This window comes from Lissotriton vulgaris, chromosome 8 (assembly GCF_964263255.1).
Source record: "Lissotriton vulgaris chromosome 8, aLisVul1.2, whole genome shotgun sequence".
NCBI classification, from domain to species: Eukaryota; Metazoa; Chordata; class Amphibia; order Caudata; family Salamandridae; genus Lissotriton; species Lissotriton vulgaris.
Window position 1 is genome coordinate 668,083,867 of NC_141696.1, and position 23,927 is coordinate 668,107,793.

General features: G+C 43.4%; 1 protein-coding gene across 3 annotated transcripts in view; it reads left to right on the plus strand.

Annotated features, from left to right (window-relative positions):
- The window catches only part of DMD (dystrophin), a 4,652,165-nt gene that overhangs the window by 4,452,294 nt on the left and 175,944 nt on the right, over nucleotides 1–23,927 (plus strand). For all 3 annotated transcript variants that reach the window (XM_086934537.1, XM_086934536.1, XM_086934538.1), the window contains 2 exons: nucleotides 20,446–20,582; nucleotides 22,689–22,727. In XM_086934537.1, the coding sequence (XP_086790663.1) occupies nucleotides 20,446–20,582; nucleotides 22,689–22,727 (176 nt within the window). The remainder of the gene's footprint in view (nucleotides 1–20,445; nucleotides 20,583–22,688; nucleotides 22,728–23,927) is intronic.

Genomic DNA, 23,927 nt, shown 5'->3' on the forward strand with positions numbered 1-23,927 from the left:
GGCGCAGATGAAAGTGTACTGTAGATTGAAGCTCAGACAATCGGTGAATTCTGAAGCAGGAGGGCCGTTGGACGATTTGGGGCAAACTAGGCTCCTTGCACTATTTAGTCTTCTTGTGATTATTGGTGTACTACGCATGAGAATCTCTGCACAGTGATGGACGGTCGTTATATATACTCTCTTTGAAGACTTTTTTCAGGAGTAGAACCCTTTGGATTAGCTACTAGAAAATTCTAAAACAACGATACATAGTGTTGGATCGCTCAGGATTTTGAGAGCGGTGCTCGTTGTCAATTGGTCAAGAAGCGTCTGACCCTCAGACAAATTACTTAGATACAACAGTCTGTAGTAATATACAGGACATTTGGAACTGTCCTTCTGGTGGTATTTTTTCCCCAGGTGGAGTAGCCCTCGTGAGGGCAATATATCTGGCAGGTCCTGATGAAGGTGGCATCTCATCTTACAGCCACCGAAACGCGTTGACCACTGTCCTGAGATCATCCTGCTTCCTTGCAGTTCTTGTCTTTGGTTCTTCCAACTACGTTGCTATTCTGTAGTTGAGTTCCCCAGATATGTTATGAATGTGAAGGTTTGTTTAGGTGTGTGTGAGTAGGGTCTGCATGATTGTTGTGAAGTTGTAGTGTTTATCTCTCTACCTGGGTTCATTTCCTTTGATTTAGTTGTATTTATTGTGCTGTGCTGATTTATGAATTTAGAATCTATGTTGAAAATGAAAATAAGTATTCAAAAACATGTATAATCAATGAAAATATTTTTGATACAAGAAATGAAATAAAAGAAATATATTTTTATTATTGTTGTAAGATTCTGTTCAGTGGGTTATTAATTTGGTTGGGGTGCTCACTGTATATAGGTGGATTAAACTGGCCAGCCAAATATGCAGATCCTTTTCTGATAAGAACACTTCACCCCAAGTAATGCCCCGTCTTGCTTTGGTACCTAGGAGCTCTGATACTCGAAACAGCCCAAAAAACATAAACGTCATAAGGGAGGCAACCAAGCATGCCTCAAAATCATCCCTGCAAACCACAGGTAAAACCTCTAACAAGCGAGCCAGGGTCTGCCACGAAAGAGGGGAGCGGGACAACTGTACTCCTCCCCGCTCCCTAGCCCAACCAAATGAGCTTCCTCATAAAATAGATTCCTGCCAATTTCCCGGCGATGGTAACCCTGGAACGTATCTTAGACTCTCAATGAGGTCTAAGATAAACTGGATCACATCCTCCGTATGACGCCATACCTCCTCTCGCCCACAAGCCCCAGATGCCAAAAATTCCTTCCATGTCAGTTCGTATGCGACCCGAGTAGACGCTGATATCTAACCTATCACCAGTTGAAATACCCTATGTTGTCTGCATGCCAAAGGTGCTCCGGCATTGGGGTCGGTGTCCTGTCCACCTCCTTGGCCAGCCCAAGGAATCTCCCCCACTGGGAACGAGACAAAGCATCAGCTATGTCATTGTCCACCCCAGGTATATGCAAGGCTCTGAATGATATGTCATGTTTAAGGCAGCCTAGCACAAACACTCGCAACAACTTCAAAATTTGTTAGTCTCTTGCTGACTGCCTATTGACAATCTCCACCACTATTTGCTGGGCACCTGAGGACAATCACAAGACCTGAATGGTGCAGCTGCCCACTAATTGCTGGGCAGCTGGGAATCAAAACTGCGACAGGTTCCTCACTGACCCTTAGGCACAAACTGCGCCCACTGCTGGAGCCACACAGGCTCTGGGCAACACTGGCTCGAGACATCAATTATGCCTGTTAGAGCACTAAGGCTCCTCCAACAATCATGCCCATCGGAGCACTCTGGCTCGGGAAAAACGGTGGGGCGGCCTACTGCCATCCGGGGCCGCCCTAACTACTATGATCATCTTAGGCCTTCAATGGGCCCTACCACTGGGCCGCCCGGAGCCCCCCCAGCTCTCGAACACTCACCGGCTGTTGCGGGGGCGAGGCTCCTCCTCTCCACCCGGGTGTCGGCCTGCGGGGCTCTTCCTCAATCATGGAAGCCCCGTGACGACCAGCTCGTCACCAGTTCCTCTCGGGGCTCTCCTGGCAGTGCGGCACAAGGGGGCAGGACTTCCCGCGACCACTCGGGGAGGCGGCGGGAGACCGGCGACGCAGGCATGGCTTCCCCCAGGCAGGGGGGAAGCGGAAGTCAATCAATCTCGGCCCCACCCACAGTCAGGCGGACGCGGGCCGAACTTCCGTTTTTGCGACCCCTTTCCTTCCTGGTGCTGTGGCAGTGAAACAAAGGGCAGAAAGGAGGGGTGGGCACCCTCGGTGTTACAATAAAACATACCAGCGAGGTGGGCACTTACAAAGGGGCCTATAAACGGGAGAATACCCGTAAATATAAAAATAAGGTGTACACGAAGCACTCGGGGCACACAAAGGGCAGGAGCGCTCCCCTCAGGGAAAACCACAGCGCTCTGCCCAATAAGGGAAACAATTAAACAACAAGGGGTGGTGATGGACAGAGTTTCTGAATTAAGCAGAATACTCTCACCCAGTCAAGAGATCAGGGCTAGACCACCCCCTTTTCTAAATCAATAAGAGAAACAAAGCACTCTCAAGGCGCTGGGGGGGGGGGGCAGGCAGTACCTAAAGTCCCCTGAGATGACCCCTACACCAAGAAGGGTCCACAGAAGTCCTGGACCTCAAAAATAAAGGTCCTGGGGGCAAAGTCAAGCAAAGGGATCCCAAGAAAGAAAAGATCCTCCAGCATCCATCAGGAATCCAGGGGCTGGGCAGGGCTCAGGGAGGCAAGCCTTCCCCTGAGCCCAAACAACAGCACACCCCTGGCAGGATTCAAGTCAGAAACAAGAACATTTTTAGAGTGTCACAGCACCCTTTTTATACCCAAAATCCTTTGTCTAAAGGGTGCAGGCAGTGTGAGAACCAGCTAGAACTGGTTATAGGGAATTCCTTTCACTGACCAGGCTAGGGACATCAGACGCACCCCAAGGGGTGGAGCCAGCATTGTGTGGGGAAAACCCAGACCCATTCAGGACCCTCAACCAGACGGTCAATCCACAAGCAGGCCCAGGCTCACTCCTCCCCACACATCAGCATGCTAAACACTCCATTCACCACCGGGGCAGACCCTCCCAGACTCTTGGAGCCAGGCTCACCAGCCAGCCTCAGCCAATCACACGCCAGACACAAATTACACAAATATGCCAACTTATAAAAGTGGCACTTCTACACTAGATTCTAGTAAACAAAGGGAAGATCCCTTGGAGAACACCTGTCAGTATACTAAGATGTATAAATTTACATCATTGTAGCCCAAGTATGAGAAATAGATATTTTACACAACATACACTTCTTTTGGTTATCTTTTTATTTTTTTTTAAAAATTGGGGGGAATTTTTGTACAGTATATATACAGAGTTAAAAACAAAGCATCACCAAATGCATCAAAACACAATTATAATAACAACACTTCATGTTAAAATCAATCCTATTAAAGAGAAGGATCTCCTAATTGATAAAAAGTTATTGAGAGAAAGCAATTGGATCAAGAGAGAATATGAGGAGAGAACAAAACAGACAGTATTCTTTGTCATATAGATACACATCAGGGAACCTGAATTTTAGAAACTACTCCAGGATACATAGTTATTTTGTTATCTATGGAGTAAGCTCAATCCATTGATTGTGTTTACACTCGGCGTCGACGCGTTTCGATGGTTTATTTATGATTGACCATCTTTTTCAAGACCAAAATGATGGGTCTCTCCTATTACCAGGCACTGGGTGGTTGCCGTATTCAAGAAAAACCTGTAAATAAATATACTTAAATAAGTATTCTTTTAGCGGTAAATCAAGCCTGTCTAATACAATCATATGGGTATGATCCCACTCGATTTTCAATCGTGATGCCTTGCATTATATCCATTCTATTGGTGGTTCCATGTACATCTGTTTATAAGCTCATAGCGGGGCACTTTCTCAACATTTCAATACATTCAATTGGCCGTTATGATCGTTCATTATCATACATTATTAGCTTTTAACAGTTTCATACATTCAAAGCCTCAAGTTATAATATTTCTCATTTCTTATATGTGGGCTCTTCGTATTTCTCATATATAGCCCTTATCACCCCTCCCGGAGTTTTTATGTTACAGTGACCCACTCTATCAGTACCTTCCCTTCGGGCCGGTCTAGAAGTTAGTGGTCTTGCTATGGTATTCACCTTATATCATCTTTATCTATTTTCTTCCATTTGTCCTAGTTTCTTCTGATTTTGTTATTCTTGACCCGGAGCTATGAATGAAAATAAAGGTTTTTTAATTTCTTTCTTTGTCAGGATATTCTACCTCTTAGACTGAGTTATGCTAGCCTGGGTTCTGTTGTTCTGTTTTTACCTTTTATTGTCAATGGTCTGTCTTTTGTTGAGACTCTTATTTTCAGGTTTTAGTAGATATCCCGAAGACCAAGGGGGGAGGCGATATTCCCTTTCCGATTCTAAAATGGAATATAACATCCGGTTTGTTCTATCTGGGTGTTACTCCTATTCTGCTCGTTGTTTCTAAAGCTAGGTCTCAAACCATCCACATAACTTTTTAGTTTTTGATTTCTACTTCCCAGACGGATCCTCCCGGTTCCCGGTTGTTGTGCTCCTCTGGTAATTGGTTTTATGTAGTATTCTGTATCTTCTACGCTAGAAATTAAGGGAAATTGCCCCTAAGTGTTAAATCGAAACGTGCATGATTTATCGATTCCTACAACTTATTTACATAACACCGTCTGTCACTTACATTAAAAGGGGTAGGTGGAATCTTCCCTATTGGTCGTGCGGCCAGGGTGGTTTATCTTTAAAATATCTTGCTCTGCTGGAATCGTTCTGGTTAGAAAAATGGACATCATTTCAATCTAGCACTCCTTAGGTGGTTATTTAAACGTATTTATAAGAAACAGCATATCACTTACACTTAAAGGGGGTAAATTGAGTCCTCCCTGTTGTTAGTGCGGCCGGTGTGGTTTGTCTTTAAAATCCCTCGCTCTGCTTGAATTGTTCTAAAGAAACGGATATTGGTTAGATCTAACCCCCCTTGAGCAATTCACTCGCTATTTCAGCCTATCTCTTAGTCTGAGGGAATGGTCTCCTTTACCTTCATATGAACGAGCCCCGGGTCCTGCCGCGATCTCAATTCTTCTTTTGACTGTCTCGATATGCCAAACAGCTAGCTATCTGTGTTCTAACGAAGTCTGTTTTTTATATGATAGGCGCTTCAGTCTAATTGGTGTTCCCTGGCGTAGGTTCAGCTGATATTACTTAACTCTTCCGCTCTCTTGATATGAACCGGAAGTTCTATCACATCTCCCTATTCACTCCGGAAGGGAAATATTTCCTTCTATTCGATTGGCCGGGGACACCAAGCCTCTCTTTCATATTACCCGTTTGAGTGGGGAGGTTTTTCTGTGCTGTGTTTATCCACAAAATGCGTTATAAATATAGTTCTTGTTTGTATTTTATTGTTTATTATTGTCTAATAAGTCCCATCCTATGCGATCATTTGAATCGCCGTTTTGTCTACTTTAGTGGAGTTTTTTTCTTTTAACTCTCAATTAGATTTATTTTTTCTAATCAGATGTCGTTTCAATGTTTGTTCTTGTTTAATCTATTTGTGCACTAACAGTCTCATCCATTCCTCTCTACTATTAAGACCTTTGTCCACTGTATTCAGATAACAGATGAACCATTGTTCACGAGTCCTTCTCAGTTCTTCTAGGTTGCCCCCTCTCCTGCTGATATTTACCTTTTCTAAAATGTACCACGAAAAATCATTGCATCCATGGTTGTTTTTTAGAAAATGGTCAGTCAAGGGTGCATTTTCTTTTTTATTTTTTATAGATGATCTATGTTCTAGAAGTCTTGTCCGCAGCTCCCTTCCTGTCTCTCCTACGTACCCAAGTCCACAGGGACAAATGAGCAGGTAAATAACACTCTTACTCCTGCAGTTATTGAGTGTTTTAGAGGACAGGTTTTTTCCATTGAAATTCAGGGATTTTGTCTCTATAAAGTTCGGACATATTGAGCAGGAACAACAATTATAGTTTCCTATCGCTTTAGTACTACTCAGGGTACTTTGAATACTGCCTTCTGATCTCTTATATGTATGTATGTACAAGGGCATTTTTGATGCTTTGGTTCCGTCTGAACGAGAACATGGGTTTCGGTATCGGAGCTGTTAAACCATTGTTCAGGATCTTCCAATTGCGATTAACAATGTTTTTTATTTGGTTACTTACCCCTGAAAATTGGCTCACGAATACTATCCTATTCTGGACTTTGTTCTTTTTTTCTTTGTTGATGTTAAGTAGATGGTCTCTGTCATAGAATCTTGCTCGTTTCAGGGATTGCTTAACAAGCTTTTTTGGGTATCCTCGCTCCCTTAGCTTTTTCTCCATAATGCCTGCATGATAAGTCATTACGGTTTCTACAATTTCGTTGCAGCCTTAAAAATTCTCCAATAGGAATATTGTCCTTTTGTGAGCGGGGATGATTGCTCTGGTACTGCAATAAAGCATTTTTGTCAGTTGGTTTTGAAAATAATTCAAATTCCAACTCTCCATCAGAGTCTTTTATTTTTAAATCAAGGAAATCTACACTAATGTTGCTATATTGTGCTGTGAATCTAAGATTCTCATCTCCCATGTTCAGCCATTCTAAGAAAAATAGTAGGTCCTCACTGGCACCGTTCCAGACGAAGATGATATCGTCGATGTAACGGTACCAGTGAGAAACATTTTCAAAGTATGGTGCCATCTCATTGTAGATGTGCTTAAGCTCGAAATGTCCTACATACAAACAGGCCAGACTGGGGGCACATGTGGCCCCCATGCTGGTCCCCTTGACCTGTTTAAACAGTTCCTCCTTGTACAAGAAAATGTTTTTTAACACCAATTCTATGCAACCCAGAATAAAGACTTTGTGGCCCCCCTTTAAGTCTATCTCGTTTAAAATTGAGGCCATCACCTCGATTGTGTCGCCTTGAGGGATATTTGTGTATAAAGCTTCGATATCCAAGGTGACCCAAAGTTGGGTCACCTTGTCGAAGCTCTGTCCCTCGAATATACTGATGGTATGGGCTGTATCTTTCAGATATGACTTCTGGGTCTGCACAATTGGTTTTAGGAAGAAATCTGCATATTTACTCAGGGGCTCTAGTACGGAACCCAAGCTGCTCACAATTGGTCGCATTGGGGGGTCTAGCACATTCTTGTGAATCTTGGGCAAACCATATATTGCCTGAATTATGGGGTTGGTGTTAAACATGAATTTATACTCATCCTCACTGATCAAGTTATTATCCCTACCATGATTTAAGAACCTGGCAACTTCTCTTTTTAGGGTGTCTATTGAGTTCCATGATACTGGTTTGTAGTGTTCAGCAACGTCTAGCAGGGATTTCATCCTCTTGTCATAATCATTGCTGCTCATTACTACCACCCCCACCTTTGTCTGCTGGCTTTATTATAATTTGATCACATTCTTGTGGTTGTTTTAAAGCTGTTCTATGGTTCTTGGAGAGGTTGTTGGCTTGTCCCTGATGGCACCAAGACTGTTCTTAATTTCAATTTCTACCACTCTCTCGAACAGTTTAACATTTTTTTCCACCTGACTTAGGTTGGGTGTAAAGGTTGATTGGGGCTTAAAACCTGTTACACTTTGGATCGGTTGGTATTCTTTATCAGCAAAAAATCTATTTAGTCTGACTTTTCTGAAGAAACTCCTCATGTCTTTTACCAACTCAAATCTATTCGGGGGGGCTGTAGGTGCGTAGCTGAACCCAAATCTTAAAACCTCTTTCTCATCTCTAGATAGTTCCCTCTCAGAGAGCTTTATTATTGGAAATTGATTCACCTCCGATAACGTGCATTCCTTGTATTCAGATAGTTCGGGGTTCACTGATTTGGAGGTGGATGGCTCCTCATCGGTTCTTCCCGGGAGCAAATTCGATACCCTCTCTGGCCCCTGTAGGGGCGGCCTCCTAAAAAATTATGGCCATCTTGTTGGTAGTTGGAAGTTTGTCTACTTCCTTGTTCATTAGACTGTTCCTCATCCTCACTGGACCCTGAGGTTTCCGAGAAGGTAACTCTCCCATTTCCTTCTCTGGAATAGACCTGTCTAGGATATTGGGGTTTTTCCCATCTTGTTTCTCTTTTGTTCGTATAAGAATCCTTCTGGAGGAAAGGATAGACAATTTCTCCACTAAATTTTTCGATATCTTTTCTTAGTTTTGTTGTTTTTTTATTTGTTAGGTATTCCTGATATCCCTCTGTCTCTAATGCAATCTCTTCTAATTTCTTTTTGGCATCCTCTGAACCTCGGCTGTTCACTGATGACAAAAAATTCCTGGAGATTTGGAAGCACATTGCAAATCGATGCAGTAGAGATTGGCTTATCCTCATAATTGAGACAGCACAGGAAGTGATTATACTAGAAAAAAGGCAATTAGAAGAATTAGAAACGCATTGAACCAAAACACAGCAGTAGAGGATGCCAAAAAGAAATTAGAAGAGATTGCATTAGAGACAGAAGGATATCAGGAATACCTAACAAATAAAAAAAAATCAAAACTAAGAAAAGATATCGAAAAATTTAGTGCAGAAATTGTCTATCCTTTCCTCCAGAAGGATTATTATACAAACAAAAGAGAAACCAGATTTGAAAAACCCCAATATCCTAGACAGGTCTATTCCAGAGGAGGAAATAGGAGAGTTACCTTCTCGGAAACCTCAGGGTCCAGTGAGGATGAGGAACAGTATAATGAACAAGGAAGTAGACAAACTTCCAACTACCAACAAGATAGCCATCATTTTTTAGGAGGCCGCCCCTACAGGGGCCAGAGAGGGTATCGAAATTACTCCCGGGAAGAACCGATGAGGAGCCATCCACCTCCAAATCAGGGAACCCCGAACTATCTGAATACAAGGAATGCACGTTATCGGAGGTGAATGAATTTCCAATAATAAACCTCTCTGAGAGGAAACTATCTAGAGATGAGAAAGAGGTTTTAAGATTTGGGTTCAGCTACGCACCTACAGCCCCCCCGAATAGATTTGAGTTGGAAAAAGACATGAGGAGTTTCTTCAGAAAAGTCAGACTAAATAGATTTTTTGCTGATAAAGAATACCAACCGATCCAAAGTGTAACAGGTTTTAAGCCCCAATCAACCTTTACTCCCAACCTAAGTCAGGTGGAAAGAAATGTTGAACTGTTCGAGAGAGTGGTAGAAATTGAAATTAAGAACAGCCTTGGATGCCATCAGGGACAAGCCAACAACCTCTCTAAGAACCATAGAACAGCTTTAAAACAACTACAAGAATGTGATCAAATTATAATAAAGCCAGCAGACAAAGGCGGGGGTGGTAGTAATGAGCAGCAATGATTATGACAAGAGGATGAAATCCCTGCTAGACGTTGCTGAACACTACAAACCAGTATCATGGAACTCAATAGACACCCTAAAAAGAGAAGTTGCCAGGTTCTTAAATCATGGTAGGGATAATAACTTGATCAGTGAGGATGAGTATAAATTCATGTTTAACACCAACCCCATAATCCTGGCAATATATGGTTTGCCCAAGATTCACAAGAATGTGCTAGACCCCCCAATGCGACCAATTGTGAGCAGCTTGGGTTCCGTACTAGAGCCCCTGAGTAAATATGCAGATTTCTTCCTAAAACCAATTGTGCAGACCCAGAAGTCATATCTGAAAGATACAGCCCATACCATCAGTATATTCGAGGGACAGAGCTTCGACAAGGTGACCCAACTTTGGGTCACCTTGGATATCGAAGCTTTATACACAAATATCCCTCAAGACGACACAATCGAGGTGATGGCCTCAATTTTAAACGAGATAGACTTAAAGGGGGGCCACAAAGTCTTTATTCTGGGTTGCATAGAATTGGTGTTAAAAAACATTTTCTTGTACAAGGAGGAACTGTTTAAACAGGTCAAGGGGACCAGCATGGGGGCCACATGTGCCCCCAGTCTGGCCTGTTTGTATGTAGGACATTTCGAGCTTAAGCACATCTACAATGAGATGGCACCATACTTTGAAAATGTTTCTCACTGGTACCGTTACATCAACGATATCATCTTCGTCTGGAACGGTGCCAGTGAGGATCTACTATCTTTCTTAGAATGGCTGAACATGGGAGATGATAATCTTAGATTCACAGCACAATATAGCAACATTAGTGTAAATGTCCTTGATATAATAATAAAAGACTCTGATGGAGAGTTGGAAGTTGAATTATTTTCAAAACCAACGGACAAAAATACTTTATTGCAGTACCAGAGCAATCATCCCCGCTCACAAAAGGACAATATTCCTTTTGGAGAATTTTTAAGGCTGCGACGAAATTGTAGCAACCTTAATGACTTTTATCATCCTGCAGGCATTATGGAGAAAAAGCTAGGGAGCGAGGATACCCAAAAAAGCTTGTTAAGCAATCCCTGAAACGAGCAAGATTCTATGACAGAGACCACCTACTTTACATCAACAAAGAAAAAAAGAACAAAGTCCAGAATAGGATAGTATTTGTGAGCCAATTTTCAGGGGTAAGTAACCAAATAAAAAACATTGTTAATCGCAATTGGAAGATCCTGAACGATGGTCTAACAGCTCCGATACCGAAACCCATGTTCTCGTTCAGACGGAACCAAACCATCAAAAATGCCCTTGTACATACATACATATAAGAGATCAGAAGGCAGTATTCAAAGTACCCTGAGTAGTACTAAAGTGATAGGAAACTATAAGTGTGGTTCCTGCTCAATATGTCCGAACTGTATAGAGACAAAATCCCTGAATTTCAATGGAAAAAACCTGTCCTCTAAAACACTCAATAACTGCAGGAGTAAGAGTGTTATTTACCTGCTCATTTGTCCCTGTGGACTTGGGTACGTAGGAGAGACAGGAAGGGAGCTTCGGACAAGACTTCTAGAAAATAGATCATCTATAAAAAATAAAAAAGAAAATGCACCCTTGACTGACCATTTTCTAAAAAACATCCATGGATGCAATGATTTTTCGTGGTACATTTTAGAAAAGGTAAATATCAGCAGGAGAGGGGGCAACCTAGAAGCAGTGAGAAGGACTCGTGAACAATGGTTCATCTCTTATCTGAATAAAGTGGACAAAGGTCTTAATAGTAGAGAGGAATGGATGAGACTGTTAGTGCACAAATAGATTAAACAAGAACAAACATTGAAACGACATCTGATTAGAAAAAATAAATCTAATTGAGAGTTAGTAGAAAAAGAAAAAAACTCCACTAAAGTAGACAAAACGGCGATTCAAATGATCGCACAGGATGGGACTTATTAGACAATAATAAACAATAAGATACAAACCAGAACTATATTTATAACGCATTTTGCGTACAAACACAGCACAGAAAAACCTCCCCGTCCAATAGGGTAATATGAAAGAGAGGCTTGGTGTCCCCGGCCAATCGAATAGAAGGAAATATCTCCCTTCCGGAGTGAATAGGGAGATGTGATAGAACTTCCGGTTCATATCAAGAGAGCGGGAGAGTTAAGTAATATCAGCTGAACCTACGCCAGGGAACACCAATTAGACCGAAGCGCCTATCATATAAAAAACAGACTTTGTTAGAACACAGATAGCTAGCTGTTTGGCATATTGAGACCGTCGAAAGAAGAATTGAGATTGCGGCAGGACCCGGGGCTCGTTCATATGAAGGTAAAGGAGACCATTCCCTCAGACTAAGAGATAGGGTCAAATAGCGAGTGAATTGCTCAATGGGGGTTAGATCTAACCAATATCCGTTTCTTTTTCATTGGAACAATTCAAGCAGAGCGAGGGATTTTAAAGACAAACCACACCGGCGCACGAACAACAGGGAGGACTCAATTTACCCCCTTTAAGTGTAAGTGATAGGCTGCTTCTTATAAATAAGTTAAAATAACCACCTAAGGAGTGCTAGATTGAAATGATGTCCATTTTGTTAACCAGAACAATTCGAGCAGAGCAAGATATTTTAACGATAAACCACCCTGGCCGCACGACCAATAGGGAAGATTCCACCTACCCCTTTTAATGTAAGTGACAGACGGTGTTATATAAACAAGTTGTAGGAATCGATAAATCATGCACGTTTCGATTTAACACTTAGGGGCAATTTCCCTTAATTTCTAGCGTAGAAGATACAGAATACTACATAAAACCAATTACTAGAGGAGCAGAACAACCGGGAACCGGGAGGATCCGTCTGGGAAGTAGAAATCAAAAACTAAAAAGGTATGTGGATGGTTTGAGACCTAGCTTTAGAAACAACGAGCAGAATAGGAGTAACACCCAGATAGAACAAACCGGATGTTATATTCCATTTTAGAATCGGAAAGGGAATATCGCATCTCCCCATGGTCTTCAGGATATCTACTAAAGCCTGAACATAAGAGTCTCAACAAAAGACAGACCATTGACAATAAAAGGTAAAAACAGAACAACAGAACCCAGGCTAGCATAACTCAGTCTAAGAGGTAGAATATCCTGACAAAGAAAGAAATTAAAAAACCTTTATTTTCATTCATAGCTCCGGGTCAAGAATAACAACATCAGAAGAAACTAGGACAAATGGAAGAAAATAGATAAAGATGAAATAAGGTGAATACCATAGCAAGACCACTAACTTCTAGACCGGCCAGAAGGGAAGGTACTGATAGAGTGGGTCACTGTAACATAAAACCTCCGGGAGGGATGATAAGGGCTATATATGAGAAATACGAAGAGCCCACATATAAGAAATGAGAAATATTATAACTTGAGGCTTTGAATGTATGAAACTGTTAAAAGCTAATAATGTATGATAATGAACGATCATAACGGCCAATTGAATGTATTAAAATGTTGAGAAAGTGCCCCGCTATGAGCTTATAAACAGATGTACATGGAACCACCAATAGAATGGATATAATGCAAGGCATCACAATTGAAAATCGAGTGGGATCATACCCATATGATTGTATTAGACAGGCTTGATTTACCGCTAAAAGAATACTTATTTAAGTATATTTATTTACAGGTTTTTCTTGAATACGGCAACCACCCAGTGCCTGGTAATAGGAGAGACCCATCATACTCCATAGATAACAAAATAACTATGTATCCTGGAGTAGTTTCTAAAATTCAGGTTCCCTGATGAGTATCTATATGACAAAGAATACTGTCTGTTTTGTTCTCTCCTCATATTCTCTCTTGATCCAATTGCTTTCTCTCAATATTTTTTTTATCAATTAGGAGATCCTTCTCTTTAATAGGATTGATTTTAACATGAAGTGATGTTATTATAATTGTTTTTTGATGTATTTGGTGATGCTTTGTTTTTAACTCTGTATATATACTGTACAAAAATTTCCCCCAATTTAAAAAAAAAATAAAAAGATAACCAAAAGAAGTGTATGTTGTGTAAAATATCTATTTCTTATACTTGGGCTACAATTATGTAAATTTATACATCTTAGTATACTGACAGGTGTTCTCCAAGGGATCTTTCCTTTGTTTACTAGTAACTAGTACCCTAATCCCCTGGTTGTACATGGTCTCTCTCGTATTTTTACACTTCTACACCAGACACATTCATGCCGCATATATCATTACGTAGTATTCAATCTCACGAGTTTGCACATACCAAACTCGACCCTGCACTCCCAACACATCAGGAACTACCATGGGCATACATATTCCCCATTCATTCCTATGGGAGGGCAGGTCACTCACCACACATACACAGAGAGCTCACACACTTTACACTGTACCACAGTGAAAAAGTGCACAGAGGCCTAAAATCACCACCACCAGGTTCCAGAAACAGGCTAGGAAAAAGCAAAAAGTCTCGGGGTGAACCTGCCAAAAGGGCCGGGTCCAACAGCGCCTTGGGGAACGTTTGCACTGTGGTGAAGGGAGGGACCTGAGTTCACATGTGTGCAAACACGCCCTGTGGTGCAGTTTAAGTTGGGGAATTAATTCCTTGTTAATACTGAGGGTCCCAGTGGGCCAACTAGCCCACCAGGTACCTCTAGTAAGCGCCACTGAGCTGCGTTGCAGAGTGTTGTAAAAAGGGGCGTGGCCTCTGAACACCTCTCTGCAACGCAGCCGCCTGGTGCATACTGGAGGGACCTGGTGGGCTAGTTGGCCCCCAGGGACCCACAGGATTGAGTAGGAATTAATTCTCTAGCTTAAAACGCCACACAGGGTGTGCTTGCAGACATATCACCATAGGCCACGCCTCCTTCCTCCACCACTGTGCAAACGCGCCCTGTGGCGCATTTTAAGTTGGGGATTTAATTCTCTTTCAATACTGAGGGTCCCTGAGGTCCAAATAGGCCAACAGGTATCTCCAGTAAAAGACTCTATAATAGGTATCAAGGGGCGCAAGTAGGTGTTGAAAAGAATGGGGCTTATTGCAGAGCCCTGTGGCACCACATGGCACACCGGTGTCTTAGTGGATGTGAACGGTGTCATAGTCACAGCCTGTTGCCTACCCGTTAAGTATGATTGCAGCCACTTCAGTTCTACTACTGAATCATTAGGGGCAAAGAGATTCTGATCTGGGAATGTCGGGTGTAATCTGTTTGTTACTAACTTGGCCCATTCTCTTTCCTTACGATAGGTCACCGACCGATTCATAATATTAACTAGTCTAGGCAGTGTCATCCTGAAATGGATTAGGAAATGGCCGGTCCAGATTTGAGCAGGACATCAATCACCTCTGTCTCATTCTGATTAGCAAACAGGAGGTCTAGGACATGCCCTCCTTGGTGGGTTGGCTGATGTACCAGTTGGTGTAGGCTAAGGCTTTCGCAGGATTGCCTCAGATCTCTCAGATGTGGTCCTAGGTTCCTGTTATCCCAGAGAATAAAGTCCCCTAGTATAACCATTCTGGAGTGTGTTAGGGTCAGGGCGAAAATGGTGTTGAACAGTACTTGATATTGGGTATCTAGACCCGGGGGGTCTATAACAGACTACTCCTGTTAGTAGTCTTCCTTTTTCCTCTTGCAATGAGAAGCCCAATAATTCAATACCTTTGTTTTCGTCGACATGAAGTAAAGTAAAATCCCATACTACATCAGCCGGTCAGTTGCGTTCATCAGACAATGCTAAATAGTAAGCATTACCCTAGATAACCCACATGACACACCCAGCCACCTGGACCACATTGGAACCTGACCTTTCGTCGGTATTTAGGTACCCTTCTATCAGAGTGGGATCATGTATTCAAACACGCAATTTATAGCCCACTGTACCAGTTTTTCCTGCGCAAAGGGGGATGAGTTTCTCTTTATTGCACCCGCTGTACAATATGAAGTAGGTCATGTACCTAATACAAGTTCAATTCCAACACACAACTGTAAGAAATGTGGCTGCTGTTCCTAGAGTTATTGTTTCATTTAACTGTAACTGTTCGTGATTGACAAGCCTCACTGTTGACAGTCAGAACCTGCTTCAACAAGGTGAAGACCTAAAAATGAAGACCTTTGGGTTGTAAAGGAATTGTGTTGACATTCGGTCTCATTTCCTTGCGTCTAAGAGAAGTGGCTCCAGGGATGTATTTCGAAAAGTGCTACTTGTATGCAGAGGTTTGATGCAGCGCTGGCGCTGATTTTTATGTTCTAAACCTGTTTTAAGCACGCAAGGGCAGTTACTAGCTGCTTCTTTCCAATCTGTGGGTGGATCAGAGTTATCTTCAGGAACGCAGAAGCGTACACATCACAGACATATGTAAAACTCATCTTTGTTGCCAGCGTGGTCCTGACTTAAAGTAATATGGGTCGAGTAAGTATCAGGAATTGTATTCTAGTTCTTAGACTTCTCTTGTACATATCGGTCCCTCATAAAATCCTAAGGTACACTATGTTATGTTATGTTATAGGTTGTTTTGTAGAGCGCTCTGCTACTGGGGAGTATCCTGACGCGTTGCGGAGGTGACCAAACATAACACAGAGAGACAGCCTAGACCTGACAAACAAACAGATGGGTTTTGAGATCCTTTTTAAACTTGGATAGACACTGGGCGGTACGCAAATGGAGAGGGAGAGCATTCCAAGCCTTCGCAGTTACCACAGAAATAGATTGGCCGCCCAGCCTAGCCCGCTTATAGCGGGGAAGCGTCAGTTTGGCCAGCGAGGCTGACCTGAGACAGCGAGAAGGAGTGTAGAAAGAGAAGCGCTACCTCAGGTAGCCGGGGCCTAGCTCGTGGACAGCTCTAAATGACAGCACGAGAGATTTGAACATAATTCTCTGAGCTACAGGGAGCCAGTGGAGAGCGCGCATGTGTGACCGAGCGCTCTGCCATTTTGGAATGCTAAACAAAAGGCGGACCGCGGCGATCTGGACAACCTGCAGTCGTTTGACCAGATACGCCGGGATACCACAAAACAATGCATTAGCATAGTCCAATCTGGACAAGATGAGGGCACGCACAACCGTTTCCCTAGCTTCTCTGGGCAGCAGAGGGAAGAATTTTCTTAAAGCCCTTAGCGTAGCAAAACAGGTCCCTGACAGCTTCTTGATATGGTCCTCAAATCTGAGGTCTTCTCCGAACCAAATTCCGAGGTTCTTAGCCGGGCCTCCCATCACCTTGGGACTAGGAAAAATCCGGGGGCCACAACTCATTCTTAAAGTTGGAGGGGAAGGACCCATAGAAGAGGACCTTTGACTTATCCTTGTTGCATTTAAGCTGGGCCATCGCCAGCCAATAAAACTCTGAGGAAAGACAGAGGTGAACAGCCGTTGTATCCAGCTGGTCATCTGGCCAGGTAAAGAGCAGCTGGGTGTCATCAGCGTATCCGATGACCTTAGCCCCAAGCTGTTCGGCCAGGTATATCACAGGGGTGATGTAGGGTTAAACATCAACGGGCTCAAAGTGGAGTCCTGAGGGACCCCCGTGCAGAGTGGTTTAGCCTTTGAGGCATACGGCGGCATCCATACTTGCTGCGTCCTATCAGAAAGGAAGGATGACAACCAAGCCAGTACCCTACCGCCAATGCCAATCTCAGACAGTCTAGCAAGGGGGAGATTATGGGGGACGGTATCGAACGCGGCAGAGAGGTCCGGAAGAATCAGGACCGCTCTGCCGCCACCATCCAAGCACTCTCGAATGGCCTCCGTCACCTCCACCAAAGCTGTCTCTGTGCTAAAGGCCGCCCTGAACCCTGACTGCGCCAGGTGCAGGGCATTGGATCTTTCGATAAAGCTGTCCAGTTGGCGAAAAGCCACCTTCTCACAGATCTTCGCCGGGGCAGGTACCAAAGATATAGGGCAATAATTTCCCGGGACCGTAGCCTCAAGCCCTGACTTCTTCAGTAAAGGGAGCAGCATAGCTTGCTTCCAGCATCCCGGAACCGTGGCAGAAGACAGTGAAAGGTTCACAATCTGGGTGACCTCAGTACATACAGTAGACGCCACTCCAGAGAGAACCCGGGCAGGGCAAGGGTCAGAAGGTGAGCCCGATTTCAGGGACTGAAGGAGGGCCTGGACATCAGGCTCCTCTGCCACTGAAAAATCCAGAAACTGCTGTGAGGGGCAGTGGACTGTTTGAGAGACAGTAGTCATCAGAATATTGCCTGTGGGCAAGGCAGCGAGCAAATCCATTTGAATTTTTTTAATTTTTTCACTGAAAAAACAGGATAGCTCCTCGCACCATTGAGAAGAAGAGGGAAGCAATGGTGAGTCTGCCACAGGGGATAAAAAGCTTTTAACAATTGAAAAGATCTCACGGCTATTGTTACTAGCTTTAGCAATCCTCCCAGCACAGTAACCACCCTTAGCTAATCTGATGACGGCATAATATTCCCTCTGGGCAGTCCTCAGGATTGCTTTAGCCTCTGGCTGATAGTCTCGTCTCCAAGCCCGCTCTAATTTCTTGCAGCCACGTTTCAAATCCCTTAGATCGGGCGAAAACCATGGCTGAGAAGGGATGCAGCGAGGTCGGGACGGGGCCTTAGGCTTTGTGGATTCTTTGACCGCACATTCCATCCACCCATTAAAGCTACTAACCGCCTCTACCAGCTCCCCGCTGATTATTGGTCGGGACTTAATTAAGGCTCGCTCAAAGGAGGCAATGTTGATATTTGGAGGGAGGTCCAGGACCGGACCCGTGCTCACTCTATCGAGTCCATCCACCTGCCAGGCAAAACTGACCAACTTGTGGTCGGACCACGTCACTCTATCCGACCTAAGTGCCACAATGGGAAAGTTGGAACAAACCAAGTCGAGTAAGTGACCCCCACATGAGTTGGACCTTCCACCCATTGTTTGAGTTGGGCCAGTTCCAAGATCTCTGCCAGGCGGCTGGCCATAGATGAATCATTGGCCTCCATGTGGATGTTAAGGTCCCCCAGTAAAAGGTACTTTGAAAAACTCAAGACTCTGGGCATTATACACTCCTCCAGTGACTCAATAAAGGGACCAGCATATCCTGGTGGTCTATAGACTAGAGACCCCCCAGGGTAAAGTGAGGATTAATCACCAAGGAGAAGTGGAGCACCTCCCCGTCCGCCAAACCACCAGCCTGTTCAGTGGAAAGGCTCCATCCCTCTCTGTAAATAATGGCTAAGCCACCTCCCCTGCCCGTCGGGCGGTCCACCCTAACAATTTTAAAACCTCTAGGAACAGCAAGTTCAATACTAGGGGCGCACGAGCCATTAAGCCATGTCTCCGTGATAAAAAGGAGCTCCAGCTCGCCACCACCCATAATATCAAAGATGTCATCGGTATGTTTAGACATGGATCTGGCGTTAATCAGGCCAGCCCTAACCAAAGTGGGACCAAGCCTGATATCTGCTCGAATGGCTGTTAGCACAGGGGCGAAACCGCAGTTCATGCACTTCTGCACCTCACAGTCCGGCCCAGCTAGGCCGCATCGAGCATCACAGGGAGTGGAATTCAGCCTCAGAAGCGCATTTCTTGAATATCTAATGGAGCCTCCCAGGCATCTGAGGGGGACAGAGGGACATATAGGAGGGCTAGCCCTTGGCCTGTCCGAGGCACGGACGGGCACAGACGGGCTAACCTTTGGCTTACCTTCGGCGCGCCTGAGGCGCGACCGCTGCGCGCTACCGGGGGCATGCTAAATTTATAGCTAGTCCTCTCTCCACCAGCTAGAACGCTGCCCCTAGTTCTGCTGGGGAGAAGGACTACCCCTAAGATGGCCGCCCGCCCTCCACTCGACTGTAAACAGCCTGCACGATGTAAGGGGCCAGAAAAGACACTAGGAGCAAAGTGGGTGAGTCAAAGCAACCCCGCAATGTACCTGCACAACATAAAAGGTTAATCTAAGTGAAAATACAATTTTTAAAATTTTCGGAAAATCTGCGTTTTTTCTATAATGAGCAGCTAATAAAGTAGAGCTCGAGTAATGGGCCACACGCTCAGCAGAGGTTATAGGGAGCTGCCACCACCCTACTCACACCACAAAGCCTCCTACCTACAGCAGAATTTATAGCTAGTCCTCTCTCCACCAGCTAGAACGCTGCCACCAGTTCTGCTGGGGAGAAGGACTACCCCTAAGATGGCCGCCCGCCCTCCACTCGACTGTAAACAGCCTGCACGATGTAAGGGGCCAGAAAAGACACAAGGAGCAAAGTGGGTGAGTCAAAGCACCCCCGCAATGTACCTGCTCAACATAAAAGGTTAATCCAAGTGAAAATACAATTTTTAAAATTTTCGGAAAATCAGCGTTTGTTTCTAAAATGAGCAGATAATAAAGTAGAGCTCGAGTTATGGGCCACACGCTCAGCAGAGGTTATAGGGAGCTGCCACCACCCTACTCACTGAAATATCCCAGCACCAGCACTTAGTCCTAGCTTGCCTCAGGGGCGCAGTGTGGGTCTGATACACTGAGAGCGCGTTCGTCCTTCCATGTACTGCTTTCTAGTGGCACTGACCGGAGTGCACAACGAGTCGAGATAGTCAATGGAAGGAAAAACGCTGACCAGTGTGAGAGAAATATATTCAAGAAGGGTTGACAGCTGCTCTGTCATCTTTACAAGCATGGGAAGAGAGACTTTGGGGCACTGTAGTTATGCATACAGATGTTTAACTGCATAGAGTACGAGCAACCTTTAATTCGCGAAACTAATCTGTCTGAACCTTCGATTTTTTTGTTTTTTTTAAGTGCCTGAACTGCATAATACTCTTAATGGTCTGTTAACACACCGAAGACCTATTTCACCCAATAATTAATTTCACCCCAGCCACAAGTTTCTCTTGGCACATTCTTTGATGTGATTGTCTGTGGTGCCAAGGTGCTTGATATTGTTTTCCTGTGCACACCACAGAAAACTGGCTTTGGGGCTTGTGTGGTGAATAAGTCGATTGTTGTGAATCTGTAAAGAGCTTTCTTATCTTGCTGTTCCTTTCAGACTACATCAGGAGAAGATGTCCGAGACTTTGCCAAGGTCCTAAAGAACAAGTTTCGGACAAAAAGATATTTTGCAAAACACCCCCGAATGGGCTACCTGCCTGTGCAGACTGTCTTAGAGGGGGACAACATGGAAACGTGAGTAGTTATGGAGAAAAATGTGAAAGCGTGGTTGGTGCTCAGGTTATGGGTCTAAACATGCACTTCACCTTTGGCTTCCTGAGCTGTTATTGTTCTTTTGCAACAGAAAGACTGAGGCATTGAATAACAATATTTTTTTTAAAAAAAATGCATGTTTATATAATTTGAAACCCCGTTTTTAGTTAAACTTTGTTGCATGTATTCAAAGTTGTATAACAGATGAATTGTTATATTCGTTTCGGAGAACTTTAATGACTTGTTTTTAAAAAGTATGTTTTTATAGAGTGCATACAACTGTGAAGGATGGCTCTCTGCAAGCACCCTACAATTAAAACAGCGCCTATAAGCACATAAACACTTCAGAGAATGTCTCACACTCATATAACGGTGTCACTATTGGTCCTTCTCCTTAGAAAATTGAAACCTCCTGCTGAACCTTTCAGTGTTTCCTCTCTAGTGTAGTGTTCGAGGTGATTTTAAGGTCATAAGAGGAAAGCAATACTTTCAAAAACAAACTGCACCAGATATTGAAATGTGAGCTGTTGTCAGTAGAACAAGGAGAGGTTGAGGGCCCACTGATGATAAAGGGTCATATCTTGAGGATGGCCAACGAGTCTTAACATTAGACTGTCGGTGGAAGATGTCTTTGTGATCTTCCTCACGCACGCAGCCTTTTCCCAGTTTCAACCTTAAGCCATACCTCGAAGGCTTTAGGTACCGGTTACTAGTCGCAGTGCACGGGGACAGCTAAAGCGATGAAAGGAACAGATGAAGGCCGGAGCAGCAGAAGGTGGTTCACACTTCTGTGGCTGTTTGCTAACCCAACCTTGCAACATACTACCCTCACGCTGGAAGGAATATCATCATTGGCACTAGGCCTGTTATCGCTTTTCCAGTTAATGATTTTGCAATTCTCTGAAGACACCTAGATTGAGCCGTGGGGTTTCTCTTCCTGTGTAATGTTGAATTATCAAGTCTTGTTTGTAAATAAATGAAGGTAACGTATCCCCCACAATGGTCTGAGAGAGCAATTAAAGCATCACGTTTTTTGGAACCCTTTCCCGTAGTCTGTTTATCATAGGAGCCATGTAAGGATTGGGAAGTTGGTTCACCAGTGTGTTTTTGGAAGGAATAGGGGTTTCTAGTGAACTATAGTGGACTCTATAGTTTGACACTTATTGCGATTCCCATTCAATATTATAATTGTGGCAAGAGCAAGAGATCTCTTAAGCTAGTTGCAAGTAACAAAACATGCTATGGGGTGTGAAGAAAACTTTAGTTGCACACATTACTACTCCAAATGTGTTCAATCTACATTCTTTGCTTTTTTTATACACCTCATGCGACCACAAATAAGAACGTTGGAATCCGTTGAAATTTTGCTCGCATTTTTTATCTGTTGAACTCATTCTGCTCCAATAATTTGGTGTAAGGTATTCTAATTTAATTTCCAAGTGTTTTTCACTTTTTACTTTGGTCACTGAAAGCAAGATCAGGAGTTACAGTGACTTATCTTCTAGTTTACCCATTGCCATACGATGAGTAGTTTGGTTCAGACTTTTAATTTCAAGAAGGGACAGTGTTCAATCTTGGTAATTGGACATGGCGAGGCTTTGATGCCAAATCAACCTGTTTAACTGAATGGGAATAGTCCGAATGGCTTGAAGGTAAAGAAATGCTCTGCAGGAAGCAACTCACATCTTATTTTTTTCAAACAGCATTTATCACTGTGTACATGCATTCTAAAGTACAACATTTTGCAAAAGTCTTTGGAATGTAAAGCATGATCTCTGGATTTGATCTGAGCCTTGTTGCCAGCACACCTGTGTCTGCTGCTGTGCTCTAATCAAAGCCTACCCAATTGGTTCAACATGACAAACTTTATTCATAACCATTTTATAATAATCACGTTTACAGTTTATTCAACGGCTTGTGTGCTCAAAATGCCATTTTGTCATCTGTGGCTGCTTACATAGCCATTAACATCCCGTTTTAAAATATAATTTAAGTCTTTGTACTTTTCAAACCATCCTCATGATATTTTTTCCTTTGCTGAGTTTTCTGCCTCTCTCTCTCTTCACCTGCTCATTTTTTGTCTTGCAGTCCTGTTACTCTGATCAACTTCTGGCCAATAGATTCTGCGTGAGTATTTTTGTTTTGCAGAAGTGTGCTGCTGCTGATTCTTTTGCTGTTGTTGCCTGTAACGCTATGTTCCTCACTTTCAGTTTTCACGTACATTCATTCCAATAATCTTTTTTTGTATATTTTTTTGTAAGTGCTGACCTTGCCCTAACTTGATAATAGGGTGGAATACCAGCGGGCTGTCCGGGTTTCATCAATTATTTGTGCCTGATAATTGAAAGAAACGGTGTCATGGATTTTTCTTAGTTGAACACCGAAGGTCTTTTTTAACAAATTTACTGAGGTCTGATCATGGCTGATTGTGTTTAATTGGCAAGAAAATAAAAAAAAGAAAATAAAAAAATCAAATAGCAAGGGCAACTTCTCCCTCAAACATGAGACAGTGGAATTAACAGATCTCTTCGCTACATATGTCAGCTTTAAGGCATCTAGATGAATTTTATGATGGATGTAAGATGGAACAATGCATCATTTACCATGCAATGCATTTTCAATGCAATGCCTTTACCACCATGCCTTTACTATGCATATACCGTTAGCATCCATACCTTTCCAACGCAAAATAAGTATATATGTTTACATATGTGTATGTATGTATGTATGTATGTATGTATATATATGTATATATATATATGTCAGCTCCCAAGTAGCCCAAGGCAAGAACAGCACTCAAACAACAGCATTCAGTTGTAGGTTTTTATTCGGGTATGCACAGTGTCCCGTTTGCCGATTCCATTTAGCAGCGATTCCGTCAATTGTGGCCTGACGCGTTTCAAAGGTAAATCCCTCCTTCCTCAGAGGCTGTTGACCGAAAGGTTTGCGCGCTTGTTGCCGGTTTCAATTCCCCCATGTTTTTATGCTTGATTCCACGCCCCTTAATTGGGCTGCTCATTAAAGTCTGTGGGGCATTGTGGGGAATGTAGTTCCGGAAAGCACTATTGCCATAGATGGCTGCGCTAATTTCCTGCCGGATACAAAGATTTAAAAGCCCTGCAAGGGCCTCAGCGCACAGGACCCGTCCTCAATCCTATGCTGGCGCTCCAAAGGTAGCTCGGTTGGATGCCGGGCTTCGTGGTCCCCTTCTTTTTCTTTTTATATATATATATATATATATAGTAAGTAATTGTAACCTCTTTTTTTAAAATCATTTTAAATTAAAAATGTTTCTCTATTGGGCCACTCCCCTCAACCGCCCATTTA